The sequence below is a fragment of the Engystomops pustulosus genome, chromosome 6, assembly GCF_040894005.1.
Source record: "Engystomops pustulosus chromosome 6, aEngPut4.maternal, whole genome shotgun sequence".
Classification (NCBI taxonomy): Eukaryota; Metazoa; Chordata; class Amphibia; order Anura; family Leptodactylidae; genus Engystomops; species Engystomops pustulosus.
This window is the reverse complement of record NC_092416.1, coordinates 64,069,688-64,082,925: the sequence shown is the minus strand read 5'-3', so window position 1 is coordinate 64,082,925 and position 13,238 is coordinate 64,069,688. Positions and strand designations below refer to the sequence as shown.

Below are 13,238 nucleotides of genomic sequence, written 5' to 3'. Positions count from 1 at the left end.
TTAAATGATGTAAGAAAGTTTAATTTATTTGGGTCGGGTGGGAAACATTATGTTTGTCTTAAAACTTGGGGAATGACTAAAACTGGGGAAAGTCAAAGGTGATGGAGAAAGTGTTATGGTTTGGGGAATGTTTTCGGTAGCAGGAGTTGGACCTCTCATACAGCTACATGGGAGAGTGAATGCAAGTGTCCAGAACCTTCTTCGAATACACGTGGTTCCATCCTTGCAATCATCACGCAATCAGCCAGCAATTTTAATGCAGGACAATGCCCCCCTGTCTAACAGCAAAATGGGTAATTCAGTTTGTGAAACAGAAAACACTGAAACTGTGGAATGGCCAACCCCAGAATCTTGATCTAAACCTCATTGAAAATCTTTGGAAAATCCTTGATGACAAAATTATCGCCAAGAAATCCACAGTGGTCACAGTACTATGGAAAAGAATGGAAGAGTGGACCAAAATCCCACCAGAGCAGTGTGAAAGACTAGTGATGTCCTGTGGCCGGAGATGTCTTGAAGTCATTCAAAGCTAAGGCCTATGCACTTCCTACTGATTTGTGACTGTTGTAACCTTCAGAACATGTAGTTATAATATTTCTCTTTGCTGCAGTCATTGTTGTTCTACAATTATGATCAAGTTTTTTGAAAAATACAGGTTTTATATTGATATGCTTTTATTATATGGCAAAACACTGTTCTACTGGCATAGTGTACCCCTTACAAAAACTCCATCAAATATTGATCAATAGAGATTACAATATTTTGGGAAAAAAAACAGGCGATGATACATATGAAACTCCAGTGTGGATTGTGAGGTCTCATGGGCAAGGTCCTCCTTCTATTTGTGCTAGTTTTTTATACTTTTTGTTATAGTTTTTTAATGTAATGTATGTGAACTCTTTATCAAATGTACAGTAGCATGGAATTATTAATAGTACTCATTTGGGAGCACACAAAAAAGATATTTCCGGAATTTTGGGTTGCTATTACTAAACTAAATGGGCTTCATACCTGTGTAAAGTATTAAAGGGGTATTCCCACAAATAAATATACAAAATAACACATTCCCTAATTCACGGTTATTAACAAAAATACAGTATTTCACAGACATAATTCCAACCTGTCTCTATCAGTCCTAGTGTATACACTTTTGGTTGCCCAAGGATCCAACAATAAATCTTCTGAATATGGTCAGGGATGTAAGATTCTTCTCATGAATAGCTTCTCCTGTCTGCTTCTCCTCTCTGCCGCCAGCCCCTCCCGCCTCCATTACAAGATGGGCTCACACACAGACACTTCCTGCAGGGAAACAGCTTCAAGCAGAGACTTGCTCTACAAGCTACAGATAAGATAAGGTATTAATCTAGGGGAGGAAGGCACTCTGTGTGTGTTATAGCTCAGATGTAGCAGAGATGAAGTGTGTCATTGTTATATGTATCTCATGGATCTCATCATCTCTCTTTTTCTCTGTGTCAGATACAAGTAGAATGTTGAGAAGATAAATAAAAGTGTATATAAATCTGTACACTGATAATCTAACCACATTATCACCACAAAGCATCTCACAGCACTAGAGGGTTCATTGTGGGGGTCATTTACTAGGGGCCCGATCCGCGTTTTCCCGACGTGTTACCTGATTTGCGCCAATTTTCCCTGTATTGCCCCGGGTTTTTGGGGCACTTGATCGGATTGTGGCGCATCGGCACCAGCATGCACGCAACGGAAATCGGGGGCGTGGCCGAACAAAAACCCAACGGATTTGGAAAGACCGCCACATTTTTTTTAAAAAAGCGTCGCTCGCCACACGCTTACCTTCACTCAGCCCGGCTCAGTGTACTCCAGTGCGTTCCGATGCTCAGCAGCGACATCGGGTGGACGTCGGAGGAACTGCCTTAGTGAATCGGTGGAAGATCTGAGTCCACCGCAGAGAATGCGCCGCTGGATCGCGAATGGGCCAGGTAAGTAAATCTGCCCCAATGTGTCTGCTTAGAAAGTCCCCGCACACACTCTGGAACTTTACACTGACCATCGCTGAGGTATAAGAGCTAAAACAGCAATAAAGCTGAGTAAAACTCAGTAAGTAAGGGGGTAAAAAATTAGCTTTATTGTGTAAAGATCACTAGGAGATTTTAGAACTTTCTTTCATGGGCAAACCACTTTCATTGGGAGCCTTTCTGCTTTTGTTCTCAGATTACAAATTGAGGCTTTCTGGGATATTTGGTCCCATACCTGTAGCATAGTGGCAGAATTAAAATGCTAATGATACAATTTATTATGATGTATGTACATTACTGATAAAGTAGTATCCCTCAAGTTATCTTGGAAAGTTGGATTCCTCACCCTGAATACTCCCTTGTCATGGTAGAATGTCTCCAGCAGCATATTGCCCACTGTTTAATCCCAGGTCCTTTTGATTTAAAAACATTTTACACACAGAGGGGAGACATAATGCTTCATCTCTACATATTTCGGATGCAGTACCTCCTAGCAATTTGAAGCACCCACCACTGACCAGCACACTGCTGAAATTTGTCAGAACCGGAGAACTCCATATTTGTGATTTTATGTGTGTTACCCAGCTTTCCCAAAACCAGATATAGAACAAAAAAATAAAGCTTCTATGAGGCATCTGTCCATGATAAAGAAAAAAAAACATTTTGCGGATACTATGTTAATCATTACACGCTTATTGGGGGAGATTATATAATATTTCCAGCAGGAACCATACAAGAAGTTTCCAGCAATCTCCAGCAGTCACTGGGTCCCTCTCCCTCCCTCCCTACTAGTGACTTTCCCAGTATGTGCTCCGCCTCCGCCCTCCCCTCATGTGTTATTCATTGTTTACACGGAGTCTCCGCCCCTGTATGCCGTATGTGGAGAACATGTGGAAGTGTCAGGAAGCTGCCAGAAGATTCAGCACTGAGTATATATGACACAGCCGGGATGTTCTGCAGTAATAAGCAGCTACAAGGAAAATCCTCAGCTGAATCCAGAGCAGAAGCTCCAGAGACACTGCCCAGGAGATGTTTCCTCTCAGCCTCCTCCAGTCCTCGCACAGTCCTCTATGTGCCTGCAGCGAGTCTCCTCTCACCCTCTGGCCAGCAGCTTCACAACTCATCTTCGGCCAGCTGGAGGATGACATGATGAACATGAGGAACGACCTGGAGAGGAGAATGCAACAAGTCAACCAGGCTTACCAGCTCCTGGACATGGGCATGAGAAGAAGAGGCAGCCAGAGGAGATCTCCTACCAAGGGTGAATCCCCATCCATGAGAAAGGAAGGGAAAGATAACTATGAGCTCACCCTGGACGTCAGTGGCTTTTCTCCTGAGGAGCTGACAGTGAAGACAGAAGGCAGGAGGCTGATAGTGTCCGGAAAACATGACAAGAAGAAGAAGGATGAGTGTGGTGGCCACTTCCATGAGTATAGAGAGTGGAGAAGAGAAGCTGAGCTCCCAGACAATGTGAACCCTGAAGATGTCCTCTGCTCCCTGTCCAGTGATGGACGACTCCACTTCCAGGCTCCTCGTCGTTCTCTACCACCTGCTCAAGAGAGGCCAATACCCATCACTGTCACCCAGAATCCAGTAGAGGGGCAACAGAATCTCTCAGAGATCCAGAACAGTCAACCTATTGGAGAGCAGGAGAAAGGTCCAGGTTCTTCCTGAAAAGGTGATGGGAACTGTGATTTCTTCATGGACTTATTAACAAGGTGATAGTGAATTTCCCCAATTTAATAGACCCCTTCCTATTAGCAATCTGCACTTTTTAATGTCATAGAGGATATATTACACCATTGGATGTTAAGATATTGTTGTCTTTTTTGTTAATTTTTTTGTTATTGATCATGATTTTTGAATAAACTGCATAAAATTATTTATTTGTTCTGCTGATATTTATTTGTAGAAGTTACTAGTATACCCGCCTCTCTGCCATGTTATATAAAGCTCATTTATTTATCTATACATATATACACTCAGATATACCCTTAAAGAAAGCCATGGAGTTTGAGGTTCCAAAGAAGAGTAAATTATATTATATATATAGGTTTAAACACACCTTTATAATTTAATGGACAAACATTGCAGAGGTATCTAGAGATAGGCCCTTACAGTGTTATCAATATTGGGTTCCTAACATTAGATGTGGTTTACTACATGTGTCTATTATCAAACTCTTGTTTAGAGGGGTGTACCAAGCCTGTCTGCTGCCTGAGGCGAGCCACAGAGAGACGCAGCCGCCCCCGTGCGACCATATATGTAATATATCAGGGAGTGTCAGGACCAGATCTATCATATTGGTTTAGTGTGAAAAAAAGCAAAGCAAAATATATACAGAGTGCCACCATGTAGTATAAAATGTATACAGTTGTCACTATGTAGTATAAAATGCATACAGAGTGCCGCGATGTAGTATAAAATGCATACAGAGTGCTGCCATGTAGTATAAAATGCATACAGCATACCACCATGTAGTAATAAATGCATATAGCGTACCGCTATGTAGTATGAAAAGCATACAGCGTATCGCTATGTAGTATAAAATGCATACAGCGTCCCCCCATGTAGTATAAAATGTATACAGCGAACCCCCAAGTAGTATAAAATACATACAGCACCCCCCGATGTAGTATAAAATACATACAGCATATCGCCATGTAGTAAAAAATGCATACAGAATATCGCTTGTAGTATAAAATGCATATATATATAGGAAGGTTCTCCAGGAATGCATACAGTATATGCTGTATGCATTCTCTGCTCCCACCTGAAGCGGAGGGGAGGGGGGGGGCGGAGGGGAATGGAACAGAGGGAGCAGAGAGGGAGTGGGGGGGTATGTGGGCTGGGAGCCCGGAGCGGACATGTGGGGCTGCACTTTGGGCAGGGGTATGTGGCGGCCAGTTGGTAAAAGCATGTGCTGTCTGCTGGGAAAGATGATGTGCCAGCCGGCATGCAGGGGGGTGTCAGCCAGCATGCAAGGGGATGTATCAGGCTGTCGGCAGCAAGGGTGGTCGGGCGGGCGGCAGAAGGGGCCAGCGGACAGGCACACATCAGCATGGGCGGGCGTTCCAGCGACAGCATAGGCAGCATTAAAATGCATACAGAATATCGCCATGTAGTTTAAAATGCATACAGCATACCACCATGTAGTATAAAATGCATACAGCATATCGCCATGTAGTATAAAAAGCATACAGAATATCGCCATATAGCATTAAAGGCATACAGCGTACCACCACGTAGTATAAAATGCATACAGCGTCCACCCATGTAGTATAAAAAACATACAGCATCCCCCCCATGTAGTATAAAATACATATACCATAACGCCAAGTAGTATAAAATGCATACAGCGTACAACCATGTAGTATAAAATGCATACAGCGTCCCCCCATGTAGTATAAAATACATACAGCGTATTGCCATGTAGTTTAAAATGCATACAGCGTACCGCCATGTAGTTTAAAATGCAGACAGCATACCACTATACAGTATAAAATGCATATAGCGTCCCCCCATGTAGTATAAAATACATGCAGCATATCGCCATGTAGTATAAAAAGGATACAGCGTACTGCCATGTAGTATAAAATGCATACAGCATATAGCCATGTAGTATAAAATGCATAGAGAATATCGCCATACAGCATCCCCCCCATCCCCCCCATGTAGGATAAAATACATAAACCATAACGCCATGTAGTACAAAATGCATACAGCGTACAACCATGTAGTATAAAATGCATACAGCGTACAACCATGTAGTATAAAATGCATACTGCATATGCTGTAGTATAAAATACATACAGCATATCGCCATGTAGTATAAAATGCATACAGTGTCCCCCCAATGTAGTATAAAATGCATACAGCATATCACCTTGTAGTATAAAATGCATACAGCATATCGCCATGTAGTATAAAATGCATGCAGCGTACAGCCATGTAGTATAAAATGCATACAGTGTACCGATATATAGTATAAAATGCATACAGCGTCCCCCCCATGTAGTATAAAATGCATACAGCATACCACCATGTAGTAGAAAATGCTTACAGTGTCCCCCCCATGTAGCATAAAATACATACAGCGTCCCCCAATGTAGTATAAAGTACATGCAGCATATCGCCATGTAGTATAAAACGCATAAAGCATATCACCATGTAGTATAAAATACATACAGAATATCGCCATGTAGTATCTAATGCATACAGCGTACCACCACGTAGTATAAAATGCATACAGCGTCCCCCCCATGTAGTATAAAAAACATACAGCATCCCCCCATGTAGTATAAAATACATGCAGCATATCGCCATGTTGAATAAAATGGATACAGCGTACTGCCATGTTTAATCCCAGGTCCTTTCGACTTAAAAACATTTTACACGCAGAGGGGAGACATAATGCTTAATTTCTACATATTTTGGATGCAGCACCTCCTAGCAATTTGAAGCACCCACCACTGACCAGCACACTGCTGAAATTGGTCATAACCGGAGAACTCCATGTTTGTGATTTTATGTGTGCCACCCAGCTTTCCGAAAACCAGATACAGAACAACAAAAAAAGCTTCTACGAGGCATCTGTTCATGATAAAAAAAAAACATTTTCGGAAACAATGTTAATCATTACACGCTTATTGGGGGAGATTATATAATATTTTCAGGAGGAACCATACAAGACGTCTCCAGCAATCTCCAGCAGTCACTGTGTCCCTCTCCCTCCCTCCCTCCCTACTAGTGACTTTCCCAGTATGTGCTCCGCCTCTGCCCTCCCCTCATGTGTTATTCAGTGTTTACACGGAGTCTCCGCCCCTGTATGCCGCATGTGGAGAACATGTGGAAGTGTCAGGAAGCTGCCAGAAGAATCAGCACTGAGTATATATGACACAACCGGGATGTTCTGCAGTAATAAGCAGCTACAAGGAAAATCCTCAGCTGAATCCAGAGCAGAAGCTCCAGAGACACTGCCCAGAAGATGTTTCCTCTCAACCTCCTCCAGTCCTCGCACAGTCCTCTATGTGCCTGCAGCGAGTCTCCTCTCACCCTCTGGCCAGCAGCTTCACAACTCATCTTCGGCCAGCTGGAGGATGACATGATGAACATGAGGAACGACCTGGAGAGGAGAATGCAACGAGTCAACCAGGCTTACCAGCTCCTGGACATGGACATGAGAAGAAGAGGCACCCAGAGGAGCTCTCCTACCAAGGGTGAATCGCCCTCTATGAGAAAGGAAGGGAAAGATAACTATGAGCTCACCCTGGACGTCAGTGGCTTTTCTGCTGAGGAGCTGACAGTGAAGACAGAAGGCAGGAGGCTGATAGTGTCCGGAAAACATGACAAGAAGAAGAAGGATGAGTGTGGTGGCCACTTCCATGAGTATAGAGAGTGGAGAAGAGAAGCTGAGCTCCCAGACGATGTGAACCCTGAAGATGTCCTCTGCTCCCTGTCCACTGATGGACGACTCCACTTCCAGGCCCCTCGCCGTGCTCTACTACCTGCTCAAGAGAGGCCAATACCCATCACTGTCATCCAGAATCCAGAAGAGGGGCAACAGAATCCCCCAGAGATCCAGAACAGCCAACCTAATGGAGAGCAGGAGAAAGGTCCAGGTTCTTCCTGAGAAGGTGATGGGAACTGTGATTTCTTAATGGACTTATTAACAAGGTGTTAGCAAATTTCCCCAATATAATAGACACCTTCAGATTAGCAAACTGCACTTTTTAATGTCATAGAGGATATGTTACACCATTGGCTGTTAAGATTTTGTTGTCTTTTTTGTTAATTTTTTGGTTATTGATCATGAATTTCAATAAACCGCATAAAATTATTTTGTTGTTTAGCTGATATTTATTTGTAGAAGTATTGTTACTAGTATACCTGCCTCTCTGCCATGTTATATCAAGCTTACTTATTCACACATATTTACGTAGGACTGCACATTAACTTTCTGTATTATAATGATATTATATATGGGTTTAAATACAACTTTATAATTTAAAGGACACCTGTCATCAGGTCTGTGTCACTTGTCCTGTCACTACTACCTGTTGGAGCAGATCACAAGGATCCCATCCCAGCCTTTATCTAGTTATTTCATACATTAATCATTGTAAAATCATCATTTCTTTATTATGTAAATGAGGCTGGTCACATGGCCAGAGGCAGTGATGTCACCCCTGTTACCCCTCCCCTCTCCTCCCCCTGCTCATGTCTGTGTGTAATGTATAGTAAAGCATGGCTAGTGTGAGTGCTGTACCTGCTGACATGCTGCATCCTCCTAATATACAGGTGAGAGACACAGACATCAGCTACACATGAATCTGACATGTTCTGCTATAACATGGCTGCCTGGAGCTGTTGTATCTCTCCTATACACACACACATATGCAACACCCTCGCCGATGCAATGGCGAGGTAGGGTTTGCGAATAAGCCCCATAACATGTCACCACATCACACAGGGGACATTGCAGTGGTTAATCCTGCCTGGCAAGGCAGAAGTTAAATCTGTATATGATGTACAAGTCCAGTATCCAATGATATGTGTTACATCCTGTCTTTGTGAACTGAGAGGTAATTGGAGGAGCAGCCACCACCTGACCAAAGGGAGGTAATAAAACCCCCTGGCCAGGAATGTTCTAGAGAAGTCTCTCTCAGGAGAGAGAGGAGAGCAGTCTCTCCCAGAAGGGAGAAGAGACCGGTCCTAGTCAGGCCCTCTGGGTCTGCAGGACGCATGCAGAGAGTAGTTAGCTGAGCAGCAGCTCAGAGTCTCTAGCACACTGGACCAGTGCAGGAAGAGCCTAGCCCCTGCCTGAAGTGGAGAATAAGACTAGAGTTAGTGTAGGGAGGAAAGGGGTATCATCCTACCTTCAAGGGTGGTACCTGAAGAGATCCAGGACCGAGCTGAAGCATCCTCTAAGGACACAGCTGCCTCCCAGCCTGCTTTTACATCCAGGCTGGTGACCTACATCCTGTGGCTCCCTCCAAATACCTCTCCAGTACTCCACCATCTTGTTAAAGGCACGTTTGCTGCGGTTCCTGCGGTTCAAATAAAGAACTGTAAGTTGTTTTCTTCAACTTCTGTCTCCGTCTGGTCCCTGCTAATACGGCTGCCTTCATCACCGGCACCCTGTTCATCACCCAGAGACTCACACTCGGGACATTAAGGGGTTGCCCCAGGGAGATCCGCTATAGCAGCCGCTCCCTCATCATTTCTTGCCAACACCACCCTGCCGGAGACCTGCCAGGCTGTAGGACAGCCCTCCGGTTCCCCCGTACCAAGCACCGTGACAATAGCGTGCTTAGGCCGCAACCGCCAGGCACTCCGGTACCGCGGGCCCCGGCTGACTCCAGGCCTCACCGCAAGGGCTAGGCCCCCGGTGGGGGGATGTTGCACATACATGCACACACAGGCTGCAGGGGGCGTGGCCACCAGCACCAGGAAGCACATCATTATACAGCCTCACATCATTATACAGGCTGTCAGTTATGCACTGGGGGTGTGGTTGTGCCTCCCACTCATGAATAGAGTGGACAGCTTGAATATGCTAATTACTCATTGGACACTTCACAGGTCATTTGCATACAGCTTTAGGACCTCATTGCTTAGGTTTACAGGCATGTAGAGGGACAATGAAGGGATAGAGGCAATGCTCTCTAATGGCAGTTTATGAAAATATATTTAGTTTAGGGGGGTTATTTTGCATGACGGGTTCTCTTTAATGGACAAAAATTGCAGAGGTATCTAGAGATGCATTATAGGCCCTTACAGTGTTATCAATATTGGGTTCCTTGCATTACGTGTGGTTTACAGATTACACTACATGTGTCTATTATTAAACTCTTGTTTACATTGTTCTGGTCTTTTGGAGGGTTTAAAATAAAATTACAAATTAAAGAGGTTCCGGCATCTTAGTAGATTCAGGCACAACCTCCTTCAGTTAGGACAAAAGACCAGGTCGGTTCTGGCTGAGATTTCGGCTATAATCTCCACTGGTTCTTAGATGGGTACTATAGAAAATGAACCCGCACTGCCTACCCTGCTCTCCACCCAACAAACCCAAAGTGGCATGCAGATCGAGAAACTACCTGACCTGGCTGGAAAGAGGAGATTTGTGTACTCCTCTGAGAGGAGAAGGCATAATGAATCTCCCCCATTCTTATCTTACCATTCACATTTAATTTACCGTATATACTTGAGTATAAGCCAAGTTTTTTTAGCACAAAAAATGTGCTAAAAAACCCTTACTCGACTTATACTCATGTCTAAAAGAAAACCTCTCTATTCACCTTCCCGATGCCCCCAGCAGGTCCTCTTCTGTCTTCTGAAGCTCTGTCTTCGGGTCCCTGCGCACTGCATCACATACATAATGACGTCAGACACTTTCCGACATCATAGTGTGTACGCCGCCATTAGCACACAGGTGGCTAAATACTAGGGGGCAGGATCTGGCTATATACTAGGGGGTTACTTGCTATATACTAGGGTGCTGCAGGCTATAAACTAGGGGGCAGGGGATGGCTATATACTAGGGGGCATGGGCTACTGGCTATACACTAGGCATCAGAGGATGCTGGCTATATACAAGGGGGTATGGGCTACTGGCTATATACCATGGGACTGGAGATGCTGGCTATATACTAGGGGGCAGGGACTAGCTATATTTTAGGGGGCTGCTGGCTATATACTAGGGAGCTGCTGGCTATTTACTAGAGGGCTGCTGGCTATGTACTGGGGGACATGTGCTGTTGCCTATATACTGAAGGACATGGGCTGCTGGCTATATACTATGGGGAATGTGCTGGCTGGCTGTGTACTGGGATCTGGCAGGCTATATACTGGGCTGTCACCAATGCATTTCCCACCGTAGACTTATATCCGAGTCAATGGGTTTTCCCATTTTTTTTGTGTTAAAATTAGGTAACTGCCCTATATAGACATTACTCCAATTACATTTTATTTAAAAAATGTCCCTGTGTGAAGATAATTTTCCGATAAATGTCACCATTTTGTCCCTTAAAATCAAGATGGTCGTTAATTGGGGCTTACATTAATGCAATGTTAACGCTATGTAATTGCAACAAGTAAACATAGCATAACATTGGGGCACATTTACGTACCCCGTCCCTTGAAGTTCCTGAAAGTTTATTGTCCGACGACAATGCACTGTGACGTGAGTTCACCATCTACTTTCCAGTGTATGTAAGTGCATTGGATGCAACACATTTTGAATATAAAATCCTGCTCTCAGTCCGAACCAGTCAGATCCTCGCACGGCCTGCTGTCTACCGATTTCTGTCGCATGAAAATCCAATTACATACGAGACAATCCCCATCTTAAATCCCTGTCACAGCCCAGGAATGTTGGGAAGTCCAATGAAAATACAATCCGCGGACCCTTAGTAAATAAGCCCATTGTGTTCACATTGTGTTTACATAAACACGATGTAAATATACTGTTCAAATTATATTTACTTAAACGTTGTGTAATTATCACATTGATATAAACGCAGTACAAACATCACGCTCTTGGCTTTTCCATTAAACGGTTGTTAAATTGCATACTCAAAATAGACACAGACACCTGGTCATAAGCTGCACTTAGATCACTGCATATCCAGTGTCCATCTTCTCCTGCAGACCTGGATTTATCTATGAAAACATCTGAGTCATAACTCAACATATATACTCAAGGTATAGTTAAACAATGACAGGAAAAGTGTAATGAGAGAAGGATTATACTACCTTGTTGAAGCCTGTTTACAAACCTATGAAAAAATGGAAACTGATGGTACCTGAAGTTTGAGGAGGTCGCTTGAGGAGGTTACAGGTTATGCAAGACTCAAAAGGGGGGAAATGCAAGATATATCATATTTCTCTCCAGACGCCATTTTGTTCACATATACGCCATCTTGTTTTAGCCAGGGGCCATGTTGTCTACTTTCAGCCCTGTCATGATTCAAACATCATTTTGTGTAAACTGTTTCGAAAATATTTTCCTTGTCTTTTTCTGTTTCTCCATGTTTTGACGAAATGGGAACTTTCACAAGGACATTTAGTGATTAACATTCTGTTTCCATCAAGTCTAGTGTTTTACCAGTAGAAACTATACATGAAAATGGGAAAATAGTTTTAAGGGCAAGTTCTGGTATATTCAAGCTTTTATCACCTTTTCACACCCTCTGCAAAGCTTTTTCTGTTTCCATAAAGAAGACGGTCGGCTTGAAATAAATGCAGTGATTGAAGTGCAGCTTATGACTGTGTATGTGTCATCCTCTGTGCTATGTATCCCAGCGCTGGGAACAAAGACCTATAAATTTGGCAATCACCTTACAATTGTAGTAGGGATTTTGGAGCCCTAGATAAAAATCTCTGGGACCTGGTGCAGCACCAGGTAGTGTGCTTCTTATAATCATCTACACTAGTCATTTTATTTAGTTACCCCTTTAAAAAGTACATCTGACCATTTAGTGTTTTGTACTCATGAATATTGGTGTAACTAGGAGAGTCAGGGCCCCATAGAAGACTTCTGAATGGGGACTCCCTTCCCGCTTTAAAATATGCACATATTTATATACATAGACATACAGTTCTTCACGCATATACACACACATTTATATACTATTACACACATACGCACAAATATAGAGCATATACAGATCACATATACACACATGCAGTGCCATATACAGATGTACAGCATATATACACACCATACACTATATACAAACAGCACATACACTTCACGGATACACTCACCATAATACATTAATAATGATGCATATTCTCCATTCTTTGGTGTCAGGTTAGATGATGAGGCCCCCTGACACTGTGGGCCCCATAGCGGCTGCTAAGGCTGCTACCACTGTAGTTATGCCCCTGCTCATGACCTCTGGTAACGAAATCACCATTTGTATAAAGTTGGAATTTATCATGACTGGCCACATTGGGGGACATTTATTAATAAAGTAGAAGAGTCTGCCTTTTTGGCATATGAATTTTGCTGTAATTTACACTGGAATGTTAAATTGTGATGCAAGGAATTGACAAATTGGTACATGATTGAAAAGGTTCTGAACTGTGTCCAGGTAAAACACAACTTGGTAGACATGATTTCAGGTTGTCTTATTGTGTGCCAAAAATTTTAGCAAAAAAGTGTCAAGAACATAGAAGTGCAAGAAAAGTGTTGGGATTGCCAAATCGAGCTCCAAATCGAGTGACGAAAATTGAAAA

General features: G+C 43.2%; 2 protein-coding genes across 2 annotated transcripts; both read left to right on the top strand.

The window, feature by feature from the left end:
- Positions 1–2,853: 2,853 nt before the first annotated feature.
- LOC140065722 (heat shock protein 30D-like) lies at positions 2,854–3,843 on the top strand. The gene has a single exon (XM_072113296.1). It carries the CDS (start codon positions 3,024–3,026, stop codon positions 3,666–3,668), a length of 645 nt encoding a protein of 214 aa, XP_071969397.1. The 5' UTR covers positions 2,854–3,023; the 3' UTR covers positions 3,669–3,843.
- Positions 3,844–6,839: 2,996 nt separating this feature from the next.
- Positions 6,840–7,771, top strand: LOC140065721 (heat shock protein 30D-like). Its single transcript, XM_072113295.1, has one exon. It carries the CDS (start codon positions 6,982–6,984, stop codon positions 7,624–7,626), a length of 645 nt encoding a protein of 214 aa, XP_071969396.1. The 5' UTR covers positions 6,840–6,981; the 3' UTR covers positions 7,627–7,771.
- The last annotated feature ends 5,467 nt before the right edge of the window (positions 7,772–13,238 follow it).

Coding starts and splice junctions, on each gene's coding strand:
- LOC140065722 (XM_072113296.1), top strand. CDS start 3,024: ATGTTTCCTCTCAGCCTCCTCCAGTCCTCGCACAGTCCTCTATGTGCC.
- LOC140065721 (XM_072113295.1), top strand. CDS start 6,982: ATGTTTCCTCTCAACCTCCTCCAGTCCTCGCACAGTCCTCTATGTGCC.